This window comes from Pelodiscus sinensis, chromosome 30 (genome assembly GCF_049634645.1).
Source record: "Pelodiscus sinensis isolate JC-2024 chromosome 30, ASM4963464v1, whole genome shotgun sequence".
NCBI classification, from domain to species: Eukaryota; Metazoa; Chordata; order Testudines; family Trionychidae; genus Pelodiscus; species Pelodiscus sinensis.
The window spans coordinates 7,185,266-7,206,540 of NC_134740.1; the positions used below are offsets into that span (position 1 = coordinate 7,185,266).

General features: G+C 56.6%; 1 protein-coding gene across 1 annotated transcript; it reads right to left on the minus strand.

Moving 5' to 3' along the window:
• Nucleotides 1–1,737: 1,737 nt before the first annotated feature.
• LOC142821257 (alpha-1B-glycoprotein-like) lies at nt 1,738–19,935 on the minus strand. Its single transcript, XM_075912096.1, has 6 exons — nt 19,905–19,935; nt 17,878–18,174; nt 16,623–16,925; nt 8,875–9,180; nt 3,045–3,386; nt 1,738–2,709 (listed from the first exon to the last, which is right to left on the minus strand). Exons 1-6 carry the CDS (start codon nt 19,933–19,935, stop codon nt 2,615–2,617), a joined length of 1,374 nt encoding a protein of 457 aa, XP_075768211.1. The 3' UTR covers nt 1,738–2,614.
• Nucleotides 19,936–21,275: the final 1,340 nt, after the last annotated feature.

The window sequence follows — 21,275 nt, forward strand, 5'->3', positions numbered from 1 at the left end:
CACAAATTGTTGGCTGCTGGATCACGGTGACTGCTGGAAATTTTGCCCGTCTGTGGTGCTGGGGCTGAGGTGGCAGCAGGAGGAGCAGAGCAGGAAGCGTCTCCCGCCTTCCGCTCCTACTCAGCTATGATGGCATCCTGGCCCTGCATCCTCGCTTGGGGAGGGGAAGGAGGAGGGATCACGCACACCGCCCACTGGAAATAATAACCATGCGCCCTACAGGAGGCAGCCCCAATCTGGGGAGTGCTGGTCTGGGGTGGTGTCAAAGAGCAAAGGGGTGTTGGGAGGGGGCATGGTGGGGTCATGGAGCAAAAGGGTGTTGGCAGGAGCTGTAGAAGTCAGAGGTTAAAGGGTCAAAGGGCATGGGTGTGGCGGTGGGGGGGTCTGTAACGTAGTGTGGGTACCTTGCTGGTAGCTAGGCTCGGGCTGTGGGTGACTCCCACTGGCTGCTGTCTGTACCACAGCCCAGCTGAGTAGCTGATGGGACAGGGAGGTTACCTGTTCTACCAGTTACCTCCCTGGGAGAGGAACAAAGCAAGGTGGAACGCCCCTGGCTGGGGGGCAGGGCTGGAAGGGACGGTTAGTTAGTTTCTGTCTGGGATCATGGAGGAGACAGCCTAGGGAAGGAGCTGGGATTTAGGGGCCCAGTCTCCCCCATCTCAAGGGGGACTGAGGCATCCTAGGCCTGCCCTGGAACCAGATTACATCTGTGCTGTGCTGTATCCTGGAGAAGCAATAGACTCCCTCTGTTCTACTGGCTGGCGGAGTCTGTTCGTGCCACTACGGGGGTGCAGGAGATGGGGCAACCCCAACATGCCATCACGGGGTCAAAGGGTATTAAACACTGGGGAACAAGGGGCTGGGTTGGGGCTAGTTAGACTGGCAACATGTTATTTCCATATTCATTATTTGCATAATCAATATGCAAATATAATGTTACTGGTCCACCAAATGTTTGTGAATGGGTTTGCTGGTCCACAGTATAAATAAGAATGGAAATCACCAGTTTAAAGAGCTCAGAGCCCATTAACCCTGGGGCAGTGCCCCCCGGCCTCTTCCCCACCTCCCCAGTGGTCCTGCCCAGCATCAACCATCAAAAACTTCAGCACAGTCTGTCTAAACCTCGGCAGGCCCCGCCCACCTGATGGCAGGTTCTATGGCATGATGAGTTCAGCAAGAGAGTGAGAAATGTGAAGTCCCGATGCGCTGCACCAGCCTTCCCCTGAGGCACAGAGTCCCCTGGATGGTCCTCTTCATCAGTGGGGGACACAGTCAACTAAGCATTTTGTTCTGTGATGTGCCACAATCGTCTGTCTGGTGTCTCTGGGCCTCGTGCTGCTGGGCAGGAAAAAGCCCCTTCTGGTACAAATGCATATTGCACACTTGGTCCCACTTCCCACCAGTCTGGGAGTGTTTATAGCGACAGAGCAAACACTGAACTATCCCATTAAACACGGGGCACTGCCAGTATCCGCGAGATTAACGCAGGCAGCAACTTGCAAGTGTTTCCCAGCACCTAGCTGCTAAATACTGTCTTTGACGTTGAATCGCTTTGTAGAGTAAAAGGAACGTAACCCATGAGCTGGTCTATTTCCAGGTAGGAGCGTGTCTGTTCTTACCTCTTACCCACAGACTGGGAAGCAGCTAGCATCAGACATGCTGGTTGTGCACAGGCCATGCTATTTGATCCATGCAGATGTGCAAACCCACATCCCTTTGTCCAGTGTTGGGTTTTTTATTAAGCACCTCCAGAATATAGATCCAGCATCTCTACATACGTGCCTGTGTACACGCCATACGTATGTCACACAGGGATCGTCATAGCCGGGGTCATCAGCTTTCCATGAACCCTGACAAGACACTGGTGTGATGAAGCAGGAGATCTCAGGGGTTTCTGAAGGGTTGGCAGGCAGAGGAGAGACCCCCAGTGTCCCTGGGTGTTACTGTTTTCATCAGGAGGTTTGTTGTTCAGTGGTCAGCACAGAACTGGGGATTCCAGCCACGAGCCTGGAGAACAGAGACCCCGGTGACTGGTGACCTGCTGGTAGGGAGGCCCAGCTCGGGTGGCACAGCCATTTCTGGCCAGTGGGAGGACAATGGGCTCTGGGGAGGACCCCAGTGACCTGCCCAGCTGGTTCCAGCCTGGGGGAAACAAAGGGCAGAAGAGAGGAAAGGCAGAGAAGAGAGGAGGCCAGGTGACCCTGTTTAGCTGGACCAAAGACAAAGGACAGGGGAGAGGCTTCTGGGGGCAATATCAGAGACTACGGTGGGAGGAGAAGGGGACATCTGGATGAGGCAGAGAGAGCAGGCAGAGCATCCCAGCTGCAGGGGAGACCGAGGCATGCTGGGTTTAGGGAGGCCAGACCTACAGGCCTGAGCGTTCCTATGCTGGTTTCAGATGCACAAAAACCCCTCCAGTTTTATTCTGGCTAAGTCATGCCAGTGTAGAGATCAAGGTGCAGATACCTGGGTGTCCCGGCCCTGAGGATCCAGAGCAGGTGGACTCCCAGACAGGGACCACGGTGAGAGACAGGTGTGCTGGAGGATCACCTTGTGGGGCGACTCCAAGCCACAGAAGGAAGGGCCCTTCCCAGAAGAATCCAGTCACATTTGTTTACAAGCAGCAGTGGGAGAGGAAGATGATGAGGCCATTGATGATGAAGAAGGAGCCACCCACGGCCAGCTCCCGGGCCCAGAGGAAGCTGGGAGCTGCAGAGAGAGAGAAGCATGGTGGAACCAGGAGCTAAGTGTCACTGCTGAGAACGATGGGTGTGATGTCTGTGTATCCCTGCCTCCTGAACTCATGGCAAACTCCCCCAGGGCTCACAAGCCGTCAAGCTGAGACGTGAATCTCACACCAGCCCGTCTCTCTCACACTGATTCTTCCCCACACTTTGTCTGTCCCTCTCCTCTCTGCATGTCCCCCAGCCCACGTGTGCCCTGTCCTGGCCTCACTGGTCCATCAATAGAGCTGGGTAAGAACGTGTGGGAGTGAAGAGGGTGATTTTCTCTAAGGAGACATTAGCGCCCAAGAGCCACCTCACCTGACACTGTGATGTTCCCAGGGATGGTCACAGCCTGGCTCCTGGGGGACGGGATCCACTTCCCACTCACGTTCTCCTCGTACCCACAGGTGAATTCCCCGGTGTTGTTCAGACTGGCCCATGGGATGTGGAGCACGGAGACCTTCACAGAGCTGGTGCTGGGCCCCGTGGTGTTGATCTCAGATGCTGCTTCACCAGGAACAAACTTGACATTGTCTTTGTAGAAGTGAAACCTCCTCTCGCCGTCATCCCAGGGGGCCGTGCAGGTGAGGAGCAGGGAAAATCCGTCCGTCACCACTCCAGATGGGGGATCCATGCTCAGGGAGGGCTGGGGAAGGGTATCTGTGGGCATTAAAAAGGGTAGGGTGTGACAAAGTGGGGACTGTGCTCCTTCTGTTTGCTTTGTTACCTTGTGTGTGATTCCCACTGTCCTGCGCTGCTCTGTTGTACCCACGTTTCCCCGGGCACTGCACTGGTGCCTGGCTGGGGATGGGAATGTTGGGTGTGGCTCTCACTGAGGGAGGCTGCCCCAGGCTTCCCCATTGTAGCACATACCAACAATAGCCCAGGCTGTCTGGTAACCTGAGCCTAGGTGGGGGGTGCAACCAGGTGACACCTTGCCTGGAATCTAAGCAAAGGAGGGGGTGGGGCTGCCTAAAGGGCTGAGAGCAGTTGCTGGGTGTGTGAGCTCTCTGGGCCGGGGAAGGATGCAAGAAGGGGGCCAGGGCAGTGGCTCTGGGCCCCCCCTCCCGCCATGGTGGATTGCACTGACTGCTCCTGGTCCCTGTGTTAGCAAGTGTGAGCTACGCTGTGTGGCTGCCAATGAATAACCCTTCTGTTCCACGTGCCGGATGAGAGTCAGTCTGGCTGTGGAGGGGGGTGCAGGGCCCAGGGACTCTCCCACACTCTGTGACAGTGAGGTCAGTAGGGACAGAGCCTGGGAGGGGATGTGGAGATTTTGCCCAGAATTTAATATACTCGGAACTGACCTGTGCTCTCTCTCCAGAGTCCTTTGTTTCACTCCAGGAAGGGGATCCCTGCAGAAATGAGTGCGAGCTGGGCCGGGAGCTGAGGGTGGCTCCCTTCGGATGCAAAGTGGGGCTGGGATTTCTCGTCAGCGGGTGGACAGGGTTTCCAGGGCATGACTCGGTTTATGCTAATCCCTGAACCTGTGGTATTGACGGAGCCCTCTGCAGACAGGGAGGGGCATGGGAGTCTGATTGTTATGTTGTGGGGAGTATCACAGCATAGGAAGAAATCAGTGGAAAGGCAGAGAGCTGGAGTAGCTGCAAGTGTCCATTTTACTGCATAGCACAGAACTAACTAGAAGAAGCCCAAACCAGCTGGGCTGACCCCAGTGGCCTAACTCGGTTACTATAACAACAAGATCTACATCTACAACCCAATACACAACACTAGTGATCTGTCCTCCCTAGTGCTGGGTGGCCCTGCTGGGATCCAACGTTCCCAGAGGGCGGAGGCAGAAGTCAGCCATATTGGGTGCCCTGGTCTCTGTCTGTTGGGCAGCTATGGTCTTGGCCATGTTGAGTGGCCTTGTGTGGTGCTCCTCTCCGAAGGGTGTCCATGTTGGACACGAGGCAGCCATATTGGCTAACGGTGTCCTTGGCTGTGCTGGAGGGTACAGAGGGTAGACATGCTGGTCTGTGTCACCAGAAAACAAAGGAATCCTCTTACGGAAGAACAAATGTAACTGGGCATAAGATCTGTGGGCAAAAGGCCATGCACACTGAGCCCCAAATGAATGGGTTGATTTTTAGGTGACACAGGGCCCCTCAGGGTATGTCTATACTACAAAGTTAATTCGAACTAACAGCCGTTAGTTCGAATTAACTTTCATAGGCACTACACATGCGCTTAATTCGAACTAGATAAACCTCATTCCACGAGGACTAAGCCTAGTTTGAATTAAGTAGTTCGAATTAAGGGCTGTGTAGTCACTTAATTCGAACTAGTGGGAGGCTAGCCCTCCCCAGCTTGCCCTGGTGGCCACTCTGGGCACCACCAGGGAAACTTGTCTGCTCCCCTCCTGGCCCCGGAGCCCTTAAAGGGGCACGGGCTTGCTACGGTGCCCGTGCCAGGTGCAAGCCTGCCAGCACCCAGCCAGCAGACCCTGCACCTGGCACAGCACGAGCCAGCCACCCGCTGCCACCCAGCCCTCTGCCTCTTTCCAGGACCAGGCTGGTGACTCCCAGGAGCCTGCCCGGGTCGCAAGAGGCGGGCGCCTGACTGGTCTAGTGCAGAGATTTTGGACCTCATTGAGGTTTGGGGGGAGGCCTCCAACATCCACGACCTCCGCACTAGGCACAGGAATGCAGCCGTCTAGGGCAGGATAGCTGCCAGCCTGGCCACCAAAGGCCACATGCAAACCCAGGAGCAGGTTTGCAGGAAAAACAAGTTGGTCCAGTGAGACACCCGACCCTGAGACCTGAGCTTAGAACATAAGAACATAAGAACGGCCGTATTGGGTCAGACCAAAGGTCCATTAGCCCAGTAGCCTGTCTGCTGACAGCGGCCAACACCAGGTACCCCGGAGGGTATGGACCGAAGAAAATGACCAAGCCATTTGTCTCGTGCCATCCATCTCCAGCCTTCCACAAACAGAGGCCAGGGACACCATCCGTACCCCCTGGCTAATAGCACTCCATGGACCCAACCTCCATGACTTTATCTAACTTCTCTTTAAACTCTGTTCTAGTTCTAGCCTTCACAGCCTCCTGTGGGAAGGAGTTCCACAGGTTGACTATTTGCTTTGTGAAGAAGAACTTTCTTGTATTAGTTTGAAGCCTGCTACCCATTCATTTCATTTGGGGTGTGTCTAGACTACAGGGTTTTGTCGACAAAAGTGGACTTTTGTCGACAAATCTATACCTGCGTCCACACTGCTTTTGAGTTATGTCAACATAATGTCGACAAATCTCAGCAGTTTTGTTGACGTATGTAAACCTCATTCTACGAGGAATAACGCTTTTTATCGACAGAGTTCTGTCAATAGAAGGCATTATCGCATCTACACTGTCCTTTGTGTCCACACTGTTATGTCGACGCTCTTTGTCGACAGAAGCTTTGTCGACAGTATCTGTTGACAAAACTTCTGGCGACAAAACCCTGTAGTCTAGACATACCCTTGGTGTCCTCTAGTCCTTATATTATGGGAACTAATGAAGAACTTTTCTTTATTCACCCTCTCCTCACCACTCATGCTTTTATAGACCTCTATCATATCCCCCCTCAGTCTCCTCTTTTCTAAGCTGAAAAGTCCCAGTCTCTTTAGCCTCTCCTCATATGGGACCTGTTCCAAATCCCTAATCATTTTAGTTGCCCTTTTTGGAACCCTTTCCAAGGCCAAAACGTCTTTTCTGAGGTGAGGAGACCACATCTGTACACAGTATTGAAGATATGGTGTACCATAGTTTTATACATCCCCTCTTCCCCTGGCTTCCCCCTTCCAGCTCCCTCCTCCCAGGTTTCCCCCTCGCCTCTACCACCCTCTCTCTTCCCCTCTCCCACCTCCTTTTCCCAGTCTCCCCAGAGGTTCATCCCCCCCTTCCACCCCCAGTTTTGTTAAATAAAGAGAGTTTTTATTTTTGACCACACATGTCCTTTTTTACATCAGGAAGGGGGGCTAGGGAGGGGTAAGTGGAAGGAGGTGAGGGAAGAATGGGGTACGAGCCCCCCATGGGGAGGACTGGGGTGGCTCTGTGGGCTCCTCGGGGTGGAAGCTCTCCTGCAGGGCCTCCTGGATCCTGTCAGCCCCCGATGGACACCCCCCACCCCCGGATGGCAGCCTGCCCAAGTGCAGCCGGGCTGATGGCCGAGTGCTGTGATGTGCCAAGTGAGGGCACTCAGGGCACTCCAAGCCAGGACTGCTTTGCTGTCCCTCATCGAGGTAGACAGGCAAGCGGGGAACCCTGAGAACTGTCTGTCCGGGGTGGGGGTCGGGTCCCTTTAAGCACAGCCCTCGGCTAGCCCGAGGCAGCAGCTCCATGCTCTAAGTCCTAACCTGATGCCCTGCCGGCACTGCTTCCGGCCAGCCTTAACCTCGGTTCAGGGGCCACTCAATGTGGACATGCTAGTTTGAATTAGCAAAATACTAATTTGAACTCGTTTTTAGGTCTAGATGCACTAGTTTGAATTAGCTTAGTTCGAATTAACTAATTTGAATTAAGTTAGTTCAGGTTAATGCTGTAGTGTAGACATACCCTCTCTGTCTATATAGCAGCCTTGTTCTCAGTCAGGTGGGTGTTTGGGATAGGGAGGAGGCTGGGGGCCTGGCTGGGGAAAGTCAGGGGACACTGGGAGCATGGCTGGGGCTGCAGCTGGATAGGGATGGAGAAAGGGCCTCCCCACTGAAGACCCACACGTCTCACCACCCCCAGGTGGAAATAGAGTCTCACTCAACACTGACCCCAGGACAGGAGGGCTCAGTTTGGACAGGCTCTGTCACCCAGTCTCCAATACCCGGTGCAGACAGTGTAGGCTTGGCTGTTTGCTGTCAGTGGTGCTGCCCTGGATGGAGACCCCACTGAAGGTCTGGTCCTTTCCCTGACTGAAGAACCCATATCCCAAGAGCTAAGCACCCCAAGAAGATCAGCTTCACTGGTACACTGATGGTCCCAGGGGGCCCAGTGAGAGGATGGCGAACTGGTGGAGGGTCAGAGAGGAGAGGGGACTGGTGAGAAAGTCTGTGACACACACACACACAATCCACCCCAATACCCCACCCCGCCCAGGCTGATGGATACTTGCTGGCTCTCTGGAGTGTGGATCTCTGATGTACAGACACGTGCATGGCCTGGAGCCCTTTTTGCTTTGCACATTCAGGGTTAGAGGGAGCAGCCCCAGGCAATCGCAGCTGAGACGCTCAATCCACCTCCTTAGTCACGCTGCAGACGTGTGACCCCCGGAGCAGCCCAATGTGAGGGGACCAGGCTCTCCTAGACAGTAACTAGGGAGATCAGGACTCAGGAAGAGGGACGGGGTTTGGGATCAAGAGTAGATAAAGAAAGAGAGTTGGCATTAGATACAGAAGGGTCACAGCTGGCAGGTGGAAAGCCCTGGGAGATGAGGGGCAGATGGCTTTGGGGGGGGGATAGCTCAGTGGTTTGAGCACTAGCTTGTTAAACCAAGGGTTGTGAGTTCAATACTTGCAGAGACCATTTGGGACAAAAAATTTTCAGGGATAGTACTTGGTCCTGCTCTGAAGGCAGGGACTGGACTTGGCTTGATGACCATTCAAGGTCCCTTCCAGTTCTAGGAGATAAGCAATCTCCATTAATTTAAGTTAATCAAACTCATTTCAAGTATTAGAAGGGGACTTTTCCATAGGAAAAACCCTGCACCTCTGTACCTCAGCCCTGCCCTGTGCGCACATTGGCCAGTAGGAGACACGGCCTTATTGCTCGATGTCGGTACGGAGCTGATGGGGGAATGGGCAAGATTCCATTAACTGCCCTGTCTCCAGAAGATTGCCATATAGGAAGTGGCAGGGCTGGAGGCAATGAAATGACCTATCCACAGAGGTGCCACCTCGCTGATCAGCTGGGAGCATCTCCCTGTAGTTGGGGTGCCCAACCCCCCATGGCTTGACAGAGAGCAGAGATGTTCCTGGGGGCCGGGAGCCCCAGATCTCCAGCAAAGCACTGATGAACCTCCAGGTGGAGCCATGGACCCAGGGAGCAACACTGACCAGAGACAGGGACTGAAATTGCCGTGACCTGGACCTGAGAAACTGGGCAGTGTCACAGCTGGGACATGGAGCAGAGAGACCCTGGGGCTGTTTGTTGGTCCTGTGGCAGACAGGGGCACTTACCAATCACTGTGATGGAGATGGGTTGAGTTCTCTTCGATGGGATCTCTCGCCCAGACTCTATCTTCCAGTAATCACAGCTGTATGCTCCGGCTTCTGACTCAGACACATTCAAGAGCAGAAGGAAAGTGCTGACATGGGACCAAGATTCGTGGAGCTTTCTGGAGTCAATTATCTGCCCACCCTTAAAAAACCGGATCCCGGATTGGGTGGAAGCTCTGAGAACTGAGCATGTCAGGTTCACAGATTCGCCGTGTAGGAGGCTGCCGTGTGGTGGGCTCACAGTGAGTTTGGGGACCAACGGCCGGGCTGGAAGGAGGAGGGAGGAAGCAGAGAAGTCTCTTTACAAGCAGTGCCCCCATTCGTGTAAATAGTGACCCCCTCCCCCTCAGCCAGTCCCACCCAGAGCTTCTCCCAGCCTCCCCTTTGTTCTTCCCAGGCCTTTGCACAGCTCTGGGGACACCTTCCAAATATCAGCAGCTGCATCATTGGAGGCTGCCAGGGTGGATGTATCCAGACCCGGACAGGAGAACACGGACCCAGCGTAAGAAGCGGAGGCTCTTTGGGTGGAGCAGGACTAGAAGGCAGGGCCGGGAGGGAACCAGGGTCTCTGATGTTCTCTCCTCAGGCCTGTAAGACCCATAGGATGGTCCGTTCAAACACACAGGGTTTGGGGTCACATGACTGGTGGGCACACACTGCTGAAGCCAGGAAATGACCCGGCTGGGACCTGGCTGAGCAGCTGTGACGTCCTGCTGCTGTGAGGAACCCTGCTCCTTGCCAGGCTCCTGCAGTCAGTATCCAGCCTCTTCCTGCCCCACTCCCAGCCTGTGCCTGCCCCGCTCCTCCCTTGTTCCACGTCTGGCCCCGCTGTCACCATCAGGCCAGGCTGCCTCCATCCTGACTCCTAGAACCCAGAGCAGGTGTGACGGCGCGTTGGGGGTTCCCCGTCTCCTGCACCCCGAAATGGCACAAACAGACTGCACCAGCCAGTGGAATTGAGGGGGGTTTATTGCTCCTCCAGCACAGCGCAGCACAGATGTAATCTGGTCACAGTAACTGGGCTAGGATGCCTCAGGCCCCCTTGAGATGGGGGAGACTGGGCCCCTAAACTCCAGCCCCTTCCCCTAGGCTCTCCTCCATGCCCTCCGACAGCCAGCAACCAACTCACTCACTTCCAGCCCTGCCCCCCAGCCAAGGCAGCATTCCACCTTCCTTTGTTCCTCTCCATGGGGGTGTCTGGCCACTGGTTTGCATAGTGACTCATCCTGTTTGGCTGGGTCGTGGTCCCCACGGCAGCCAGTGGGGGTTACCCCAGAGCCAGCAGCATAGAAACCAGCCAGGTACCCCCACTACGTCACAGTTCTCCCCCCTCCGAGAGCGAACTGAGCAGGGTCACTCCGCTCGTGACCTAGGGAAGTTCGGGTCCTCTGCGTGGGAACCCGCCCTGGGGACATGGGTGCTCCCCTTGACTCGGGCCGGCCATGGCGAGGCCCCACATGAATTGGCTTCCCTCTGTCCACTCGCCGCCCCGCTCCAGGGCGACTGGCACAGGCCTGTCCTCGGGGGTCACACCCACCCTTCCACTGGCCTTGATCTCTGGCCAGGGTCTCTCGGGCCGGGGCCATGAGCCCAGCGAGCCTTCTCTGGACAGCCAGGGCGGCTTCCACCCCCGATGCTCCATCCAGGGAGGACTTCCCCTCCCATAACTCTCTCAGCAAGCCCAGAGGGTCCTCTATCTGGGGTAGAGACCCCCAAGCCGCTTTCCTCCTGTCTTGGGCCTTCCCGCCCCTCTGGCAGGAGTCACAGGACCGGCAGTACCGCTGCACGGCTGTAAAGATTCCCGGCCAATAGAAGTGCTGGAGCAGCTTCAGCCGGGTGCTCCGGATCCCCCGGTGGCCCCCAACGGGGGAATCGTGGGCCAAATACAGCAGCTTGAGGCGATACTTTCGGGGGACGACCAGCTGCCGCTCTACCCTCCATGCCCTCGCCTTCCTGGGGGGGAGCCACTCACGGAACAGGAGCCCACGCTCCCGCAGGAATCTCTCCTGGCCACCTCTCCCCCGGGGCTGAGCTGCATGGAGGCCAGCCTGGTCCCTCAGCCTCTGCAAGGAGGGGTCTGCCTGCACCTCAGCCTGGAATTCAGCTGCTGAGGCAGGGATCGGGACCTGTCCCCCACCTCTGCCTAGGTCCGGAGTCCCAGCCTGGCTGGACCCCGTGTCCACTGGGATGGGACCCTGAGGACGCTGCCAGGAGTCCTTCCCTGGACCCACGTTGTCAGCCCCCTGCTGGCTCTGGCTCCAGGTAGTGACTAGAGCCCGCTGGGATTCATGGGGCCACTCCTCTAGGTCATTCCCCATCAGCACCTCGGTGGGCAAGTGCGGGTGCACCCCCACTTCCTTGAGGCCTTCCTTCGCCCCCCATTTCAGATGCACCCTGGCTACAGGCACCTTAAACGGGGACCCATCTATGCCCTTCAGGGTCAGCTGCGCGTGGGGTAGTATCCGCTCCGGGGCCACTATGTCGGATCGGGCCAGAGTCACCTCCGCCCCCGTGTCCCAGAAGCCCGTCACCTTCCTACCATCCACCTCCAGGGGTATGAGGCACTCGCTCCGCAGGGGCCGTCCTGCCCCCACCCGGTACACGGAGAAATCCGCCTCCTGAGAATCAGACCTCCCAGGGGAGGTGCACTGAGCATCCTTCCCCTCTCTCTGAGCTGAGGTTTGCCTGCCAGCCCCTGCCTCTGGGGCCGCCTGCCCTTCCTCCCGCCCCAGCCAGTTAACCCTGGAAAGTCCCCGGTCCTGGGACCTGGTGCACTGAGCCCTCTTGTGGCCTTTTTGCCCACAGCGATGGCAAGTTAGGCTTTGGGCTGTCTCTGTCCCGGCCCTGGCTGGTTCTCTGGGGCACAGATGACCTGTTCCTTGGTCTCGCCCCGTAGTTGACTCCCTCCGTCGCTCAGCCGAGATCCGGTCTCTGCGCGGTTCCCTCTCTCTCCGGGACTCCCGTTCACACCCAGACCGGCTCTCCGTGAACTCATCCGCCAGTCTCCCGGCCTCCTGGGGGTTCTCTGGTCTCCGGTCCTTGAGCCACAGCCTCAGTTTGGGTGGGCACGCTTCATAGAACTGCTCCATCATGACCAGCTTGAGCAGCTCCTCTGCGGTCTGGGCTCCGACTCCAGACACCCACTTGCGGCAGTATTGCGCCAGGCGGGAGGCCAGGTCCACATAGGTCTCCCGTGGCCCTTTCTGTACCCCCCGGAACTTCTTCCTGTACATCTCGGGGGTCAACCCCAACTTGTGCAGCAGGGCCTCCTTGACTCGGTTGTAATCCCCTGGCTGTAGGTCCTCCAGCTGACTGAGCACTCCGGCCGCCTCCTGGCTCAGTGCGGGGATGAGCTCCTGCAGCCAGTCAGCCGGGGGGACCCGTTGCAGTCCACAGGCCCTCTCAAAGGCACTGAGGAACCCGTCTATGTCACCCATGTCCTTCAATTGGGCCACCACGGGCCTCTCCAAGCATCTGGCAGTCCTGGGACCCTGGGGCCCCTCCGCACTTGGCGCAGCCGGTGCCCCGCCGGTTCTCCGCTCTGCCATGGCCAGCTCATGCTGCCGCTGCCTCTCTCGATCTTGGCGCTCCTTCTCTCGATCTTGGCGCTCCCTCTCTCGGTCCTCTACTTCCAATTCCCTGATCCGCAGCTGGATCTCCAGGCGCCGCAGCTCCGCTGGGCTGGCCCCTGCCCTAGATGGGCTACGGCTTGCAGGCCTCCCGGGAGACGCTGTCTCATCTCTCCGTTGGGTTCCAGCGCTCCTCCCCCTCTCTGAGCCTGACACACTCTCAGGGGGGGTCTGGCTGCTTCCCCTGGGGACAAGATCCTGGCCCTGTGGCTGGTCATTATCTTCCAGCTGGGCAATCAGCTGGGCCTTGGTTGCTTTCTGCACAGGCAAGCCCCTCTCTCTGCATAGCCCCACCAGCTCTGCCTTCAAGAGTCGGGCGTAGGCCATCTGCCCGCTGGGCCCCTCGGTGCAGACTCACCAGTCTAGTGCTGCAGCGTCCCACGATCCCCAGGAACCGCTTCGCTCTGTCTCCAGCACGCCTGGCTCCAGGGCTCTTGCTTCTACTGCGCCTTGTCGCTTGCCGCTGGAAGCTCCATCCACGGGGTGCAGTGCATCCCACTTCTGACACCAGTGTGACGGCGCGTTGGGGGTTCCCCGTCTCCTGCACCCCGAAATGGCACAAACAGACTGCACCAGCCAGTGGAATTGAGGGGGGTTTATTGCTCCTCCAGCACAGCGCAGCACAGATGTAATCTGGTCACAGTAACTGGGCTAGGATGCCTCAGGCCCCCTTGAGATGGGGGAGACTGGGCCCCTAAACTCCAGCCCCTTCCCCTAGGCTCTCCTCCATGCCCTCCGACAGCCAGCAACCAACTCACTCACTTCCAGCCCTGCCCCCCAGCCAAGGCAGCATTCCACCTTCCTTTGTTCCTCTCCATGGGGGTGTCTGGCCACTGGTTTGCATAGTGACTCATCCTGTTTGGCTGGGTCGTGGTCCCCACGGCAGCCAGTGGGGGTTACCCCAGAGCCAGCAGCATAGAAACCAGCCAGGTACCCCCACTACGTCACAGCAGGGCCCAGGGCTGCTTCAACACTGGTGATTTTCCAGCCAGCACTGGGTGTGTTTTCTGAAAGATCTGCCCTGTGCCCAGCAGGGTTCACTCAGGGCTGTGCCCTGGGCTCTGTGGGGTCCGGGCAGATGATCACTCAGCCCTTCAGGACTCAGAGCTGATGTTTCTGTGACAGTAACACCCCAGCTGATAAATCCTGATATGCATTAAAGCAGATTCTTTGGCTTGCCTTGGACACCAGCCCATCCCCATCTCAGCACTGGCCCCTTCCTGACCTAGATGACCCCATGCAGCCCTGGTATCTCCTCAGGCCCATGTTGCTGGGCTGCCAGCCTGGGAGTGAGTCAGGCCCGAGATGCCTTGGCTACTCCTGCCTACCCCCAGAATGGCACAGTCCAAGATACTTCTACTCCCCTGGCCCCCCTGCCTGCCTCCAGTACAGTGCTGTCCAAGGTAGTGACATGTAGGGGAGCCTGGACAGCCCTGCCTTGAGGATAAATGGTGACGTCAGCCTTTTCCACAGGGCATGTCCCTAAAAGGAAGTCTGGTGCACACAAGCACACAGGCAGGTTTGGGAGGGAGAAACTGTGAGAGGAAGGAATGTTTTGAATAAAAATGCAGATTAAAAATGGTGGGTGAGACCACATCAAGAACACAGGACAAGCAGCCGTGTGCTGGCACTTCTACTTCTGATCAGCAACAATTACAGATGCAGCCATAAAACTGTCACCTGCACATATAGTTTAGGCAACACCCCAATGTCCAAGGCACCACTGCTAGCAGACAGCTCCATCCCTCTCCCTCCAGGGCTTGAGAGCGGCTGAGTGTCCCTGGGCCAACCACCTTTTTATGTTGCCCAGCAGGGCTCTGATTGGCTGACTCTAGCCTGCTTCTCATTGGCTCCCTGCCTCAGCCCTCATTCCTTATGTGAGGTTATGTTTTAACCCCTTATGTGCCAGTGCAGGACAATCACCCTGTCACACTGTCATTCAGCAGACAGGGGCGTGTGCGCGTGCAGGTATGATTGTACCAGTGGAAGTGACCAGCCTTGCTCTGTCAGTGCAACATCCATCTCATCAGCTGCGGGTGCCAGATTCCCACAGGAAATGTGTCTCCATAGCACAAAGGCACCTGGGGAAACTAGGACAGCCCAGCACTCGCCTCTCACACTGATGGAGACAGGGGGACTCTCCACAGACTGGATCTCCTGTCCAGACAGATGTATCCAGTACTGGCAGGTGTACGACCCGGAATCCCATGACCACAATGTTAAGTTCATGACATCAGAGTAGCTGCTGCCAGGTGGGAAGATCCTTTCCCCATTCTTGGAGAATTGAAAATTTATAATTCTCTCATCACCATTGGGAGGAGAACACGTGAGCTGAACAGACTCCCCAGAGAGGTCGAGCTGGTGCAAGGGGCTCTGGGAGAGGGTGGGAGCTGCTGGGGGATCTGGAAAAGACAACGGGTCAGATTTCAAAGCTGAAGGGATTCAGGGTGTGAGAGGAGGAGATGAAGGGCAGGAGGCTGTTACTGCCTAAGTGGAGGAAGAGGGGGATTCCCACAGAGAAATAAATGCCCTCCTGAAACCTCACTGCCCCCAGTCAGGTGTCTCTCTGAGATGCTGTATTACACGGCCTTCCAAAGGGCACAGGTTTCATCTGGAGGCACCTGGGTGAGCAGGGTTCAGGGAGAGGGACAGGGCTGCGGAAGAGTCTGGACACCAGGGGTCAGTCAGGTACAGAAGAAGGGGCCCAGCCAGCAGGGATCTCTGGAGGGATCTGGGAGCAGGGCAGATGTTACCAGGCTAAATTCATCTCAGGGGGAGTGGAGTTTCCATGGGAAATGCCCTGCACCCCTGTGCCTCACTGTGCCCACGTTACCGAGGATCAACCTCAATCCCCCTGATTCCAAAACACCCATTCCCATCAGGATATTCACCCCCACGGTCCCAATCCATGGACAGAGGCAAAAAATTGGAGAGAACCCATCAGTTGACCACCAGACCAGGATGCCTGTTCTGCAGGGTATTACCCCTCAGCGGCACCTCCATGCTGGATTCCTCCCCTCCCAGGGAGCCCAATTACCCCACAGCCCACCTTACCTCTGTGACTCACAGCCGCTCTTCACCAAGCCCCTTCCATCAAGGCAAATAGCACTGGGCACTCAGCATCGGCATGGGGGTTGGACCTACTGCTCATTCCTGCCCTATATGTCCCGATACAGCCCGGCTACGTCTACACTGGCATGAATTTCCGAAAATGCTTTTAACAGAAAAGTTTTCCGTTAAAAGCATTTTCGGAAAAGCACGTCTAGATTGGCAGGACGCTTTTCTACAAAAGCGCTTTTTGAGGAAAAGCGTCCGTGGCCAATCTAGACGCGGTTTTCCGCAAAAAAGCCCAGATGGCCTTTTTCGCGATCGGGGCTTTTTTGCGGAAAACAGTACTGTGCTGTCTACACTGGACCTTTTGCACAAAAGTCTTTCGGAAAAAGACTTTTGCCCAAACGGGAGCAGCATAGTATTTCCAGAAAAGCACTGATGATTTTACATGAGATCGTCAGTGCTTTTGCGGAAATTCAAGCGGCCAGTGTAGGCAGCTGGCAAGTTTTTCCGCAAAAGCAGATGATTTTGCAGAAAAACTTTCCAGTCTAGACACAGCCCCCTTGTATCTCCTCAGGCCCATGTTGTTGGGCCCCCACCCTGGGAGTGGGTCAGGCCAGAGCTCCTCTGGCTCCTCCTGCCTGCCCCCCTGCTAGCAGCCAGCTGCGTCCCTGTCTCACCAGGACTAAGAGAGTCCCCTGGCCAGCCACCTTTTTATGCTGCCCAGCAGGGCTCTGATTGGCTGACTCTATCCTGTTTGTGATTGGCTCCCTGCCCCAGCCCTTTCCCCTTATATGGGGTTATGTTTTAACCCCTGATGTGCCAGTGCATAACATCGACACTGTCAGACTTTCATTCACCAGATGTGTGTGTGTGCGCGCACACGTATGTTTATACCCAGGGACGTGAGCACCCTGCTCTGTTTGTGTAACACTCATCTCATGGGCTACAAGTCCTGGATTCCACGCAGAGAATTCATCTCTGTAGCAAAAACCAACCCAGGGAATCTGGGGACAGTCCAGCACTTACCTGTCAGAGTGATGAGAACTGGGGGACTCTCCAGCGATTGGATCTCCCTCCCGGGCGGGTGTATCCAGTACCGGCAGGTGTACGACCCGGAGTCCCCAGGCTTCAATTTTAAGTTCCTGACACCAGAGTAGCTGTTGCCGGGTGGGACAAAAGGTAGGAAGATCCTTTTCTCCTCCTTGGAAAATTGAAATCTTGTAACTGCCTCATTGCCACTGGGAGGAGAACATGTTAGCTGCACGGATTCCCCTGAGAGGTACAGCTGGTGCGGGGGGCTCAGGGCGAAGGTGGGAGCTGCTGGGGGGTCTGGAAAAGACAACGGGTCAGATTCCAGTGCAGGAGAAGAGACACAGAGAGCTGAGAGGCAGAGATGCAGAAGAGGAGGCTGTTTCTGCCTTAATGGAGCTAGAGTGTTTCTTAAACTCTGTGCCATGGCCTCTTTTAATTTTTTCCCCCTTCCGCCTGTGGAGACAGAAGCTCAGCTGGGACAGCACATGTGGAAATTAAAGGGGCCACGACCTTTTCTTTTTTCTTTTTTTCTCCCTCAACAATGTTCCTTCGGTGTTTCCCATAAAAAAATGATTGTTTGGTTTTCCATGGTCTTAAAACGTTTAAGGAACACTGAGCTAGAGAGATTCCCACAGAAAAATAAATATCCCCCTGAAATCCCATGGCACCCCCTCCTCCCCCGTCCAGTGTCTCACCTTGCCCCTATATCACGCGACCCTCCCAAGATTCCCTGGTGGGGTACCTGGGTGGGCAGGGCTAAGGGAGAAGTGAAGGGTGCAGAAGGGTTTGGAAACCAGGGTCGGGGTTAGATACAGAAGAAGGGCCCACCCAGCAGGGGTCTCTCTGGGGATTCCATCCCTGCTTTGAGAGAAGAGTTTGTATCCACTGCTGCTTTCACCCCAGGGGTAGCTCCTGCCCCTCTCATACATGTGACCCGTAGGGGGTGCTGACATAGTTGTGCCACCAGAGTCTGGCGTAACAGGATAGACACCAATCCCTGTTTTGACAGAAATCAGAGTGTGCCCCCCTGGCAATGCCCACCCAGGACCCCAGCGCTGTGAGCTCTCCACAGCAGTGCCCTGGCAATGCCCAGTCGATGCTGAGCAGCTGGGAGCCCCACTCCCACCATGGACTCTCTGAGATGCAGGGAGGGAGGCTGGGCAGACAGAGGGTGAAGGTGAGGTGCTGGGGTGGGTTTCAGGTCCCCAAAGACTCCTCCCATCCAACGGCAGGGAAACCAGGGGCTCACCTCTCACAGTGATGGAGATGGAATTGCTGTTCCCAGAGGAGATCTCTCCACTGGATTCCTGTCTCCAATATGCACAGGTGTAGGCCCCAGCCCTCCCTTTCTGAGCTATGAGTGCCAGCTGGGCCCCTCCATTTGGATGTGGGATAGTGCTGGGCTCCTGCAGTTCATTTAGAAGAAAGAATCTGTATCCGGTGACCCATTGATTCGCAGGAGCTGAACAGGTGAGGGTAACCTGCTCCCCTGGGAGATAGATTTGGGAGCTGCGGTCCAGAGAGAGGCTGGGGGCCGGCAGGGGATCTGGAACAGAGACACAGGGTCAGTGGGGAAGGAGATGCCAGGATGAGATGAGAAGGCAGAAGGGACAAGAGATGAGTCCTGGGCAGACAGGAACACAAACCAGCCTCACTCATTGCCCTGCTCCCACCCCCACACACCATGGCAAGTAAACCTCAGCCCCCTCATTCCGGGCCCTTTTCCGAGATCCCAGGCCAGAAGGGCCCATTGTGCTCATGGAGTCCAACCCGTGTGTCACCCAGCCCCTGGGATTGCCCTGGATGGTTCCTCTGTCACCCAGAGCAGATCCCTGGGAAGCACATTGAGGCTTCATTCAGAAATTGTCAGTGCTGGAGAATCCACCTCAGAGCTTTGGGAAGTGTCCCCTTCATTAATTCCCCCACCGTGAAAATGCCCCCTATTTCCAGCCCGAGTTTGTCTGGCTCCAGCTCCCAGGCACTGGGTCGTGTTTGCAACTGAGCTGTTGATTGTTCCCTAGATAGGAGTTTCTAGACAGAGACCACGTCCCCCCGACCCTTCCCTGTGTCATATGGCTGGACAAATTCCAGCTCCCTCCCTCTGTGCAACTTCACTCCCATCTCACAGCCTGCTCCCTGCACCCCGATCTCCACTAACCCTCAGTCAGCTGCTCCCCATCCCATAGAGGCAGGAGATGGCCGGGTGCCATGGGGCAATTCAGGGACAAGGGCAGGGGCTCTGCAGTTGTCCACGTAGGGCAGCAAGGATCGTCCACGTGACTTGGAACCAGCAGTTCCCCTCGCTCTCCATCCAGAGGAAGCGGGTGAGCTCATTTGTGGGGGGTGGAAGGGCCCTTCCTCCACTTGGGACCCCCAACATCCCAACACTCTCCATTCAGGGGGAATGTGGGGTGCCAACAGAGGGGCAGGGATGTTGTTGAAATGGATCGATCCCAACACCCCCATTTCCATCAGGACAGTCACCCACAGTCTCCATCCAGGGGCAGAGGGATAAGAGGGTGGGAGGATCTGTCATGTGACCATCAGCCCTGCCCAGCAGTAGGTAGAAGGCGCTGACTAGAAATGAGGAAGCTCTGGCGGATGTGGTGGAGGGAAGGGGGAGTTTTTCCACCCAGCACCTTTCTTCTGCGGTCTCTGCAGAACCTGCTTTTACTGCCCTGCTGCATGGGGCTGGGCCCTCAGCCCTCTGATCTGAGAGCTGGGGCAGAGAGCTCCACATGGGTGGGCCCTGCCCAGGGGTCAGTGTTATGGGGAGGTGGGAGCTCAGTCTCCATGGCCCGCCCAGATCTCTCTCTCTCTGCTGAGGCTGCGAATGAGGAGCTGGGCAGTGCCCATGGGGATGGGGGCATCCTCTCCCCTGTGACCTGGGCTGGGACCCACCAAACAGACCCTCCCAGCAGGCATCAGATGGAGTCGCTCTTCCACCCCTCTGGATATCAGGGGAAGTCATGGGGACATCAGGGGATGATCCCCCCTTCCTTGCAATTCCCAACACCATGGTGTGAGAGGATCAGGATCCCAGCCCTGCTGACAGAACCCCTCCCCGCTCCCCCACTCTACCGCCAGCATCTCAGGGAGGCCAGGAGATGTCGTTACCTGCGGGGGACACCGGTCTGGGGAGACTCTGGAGAGAGGCTGGAAGAGAAGAGCAGAGAGGGGGTGAGGGATCTGGGGATGCAGCGCTGGGAGAGGGGACTCTCCAGGCAGGCAGACAGACACAGATGGGCTGTGGGGGGGCTGAGGCCAAGCACTCACCCAGCAGAGGCAGAAGGCGAGTTAGCTCCATGCTGAGCCGGTCACTCTGGGCTGGGAGCTGGGTTCTCGGCTCAGCAGGGGACGTCACAGCTTCAGGCGTGGCCACCACTCAGCTCGGGCTGGAGACACACTGGTGTGTGGGGCACAGAGTGCAGGGGGAGGGGAGCTGCTCATTTCCTGGGCTTGACAATGAGGAGTGGGGAGAGTTTCCAGTCCCCAGACACCGACCTCATGTAATGGGACTGATCCCACTCTGGGGAGCTGGAGCTGGGCCAGGCTGAGGAAGAGCTGGTGGGGGGAGAAAGGGGGCAGCCCGGCTGAGATGGGGCTGTGGGGAGAAGCTCTCCCATCTCTTTGTTTATCCCCACAGGGGAGAGTCTTTAAACTGAAGGGGCTGCAGCCGTCAATCCCCACTTCCCCACTCAGCCAGACCCTGCCCCTGGGCTCACACCTTCCTACCCAGGTGTCAATTTCACATCTCTGGAGGGAAAGAATCCGACATTTTCTGATCGTTGTGAGGGAGCCACTTAGTCACCAGCATATTGCATGCTTGGAGCGGCCAGTCTTCAGTGTCACACGGACCATGCTGCCCCTCCCCCAGCCACCCCTCAGTGCTGCCCGGATGCGGCTCTGCTGGTGGTGTAAAGCAGCGGTTCCCAACCACCGGGTCATGGACCAATGCCAGACCACAAACTGGAGGCTGCCGGGCCGCAGGGTTTGCTGCAGATTTTACCCGGCTGTGGTGCTGGGGCTGAGGAGCCAGCAGGAGGAGGCAGAACAGAAAGTGCCTCCCTCCTCCCCGCTCCTACCCAGTTACGATGGCAGCCTGGCCCTGCATCCTCGCTTGGGGAGGGGAAGGAGGGATCACGCGCACCGCCCACTGGAAATAACGACCATGCGCCCTAGAGGTGGCAGCCCCACTCTGGGGAGTGCTGGTCTGGGGTGGTGTCAAAGGGCAAAGGGGTGTCAGGAGGGGGCATGGTGGGGTCATGGAGCAAGAGGGTGTTGGCAGGGGGTCACCACATTGGGCTGTGTCTCTGAAAGCAAGGAGGCACCTTCAGCAACCATAGACACTAACAAATGTCTCTAGGCATAAGCTTTTGTGGGCTAGAGGCCAAGAGACGTTTCCATGGGAAATTCCCTGCACCTCTGAAACCCAACCCTATTCATGCCTATATGTTATCCAGCAGGAGGCAGGGGATTATCCCTCTATGGCATATTGGAGGGGCCAGGGGAATGATTAAGATGCCATTGCCTGATCCATCTCCTTATGATCCTCATGTATGAAGCGGCAGGGCTGGAGGCTGAGAGTGGGCATTGAAACGATCTAACCACAGCAGTGCCCTCTAACTGACCAACTTACTGATCAGT

Excerpts from the sequence above, each read along its gene's own strand:
- LOC142821257 (XM_075912096.1), bottom strand. The coding sequence starts at position 19,935 with ATGGAGCTAACTCGCCTTCTGCCTCTGCTGG. Across the intron at positions 18,175-19,904 it reads TCGCCTTCTGCCTCTGCTGG|ATCCCCTGCCGGCCCCCAGC; the intron begins GTGAGTGCTTGG and ends TCTCTGTTCCAG. Across the intron at positions 16,926-17,877 it reads CATCTCCATCACTGTGAGAG|ACCCCCCAGCAGCTCCCACC; the intron begins GTGAGCCCCTGG and ends TGTCTTTTCCAG.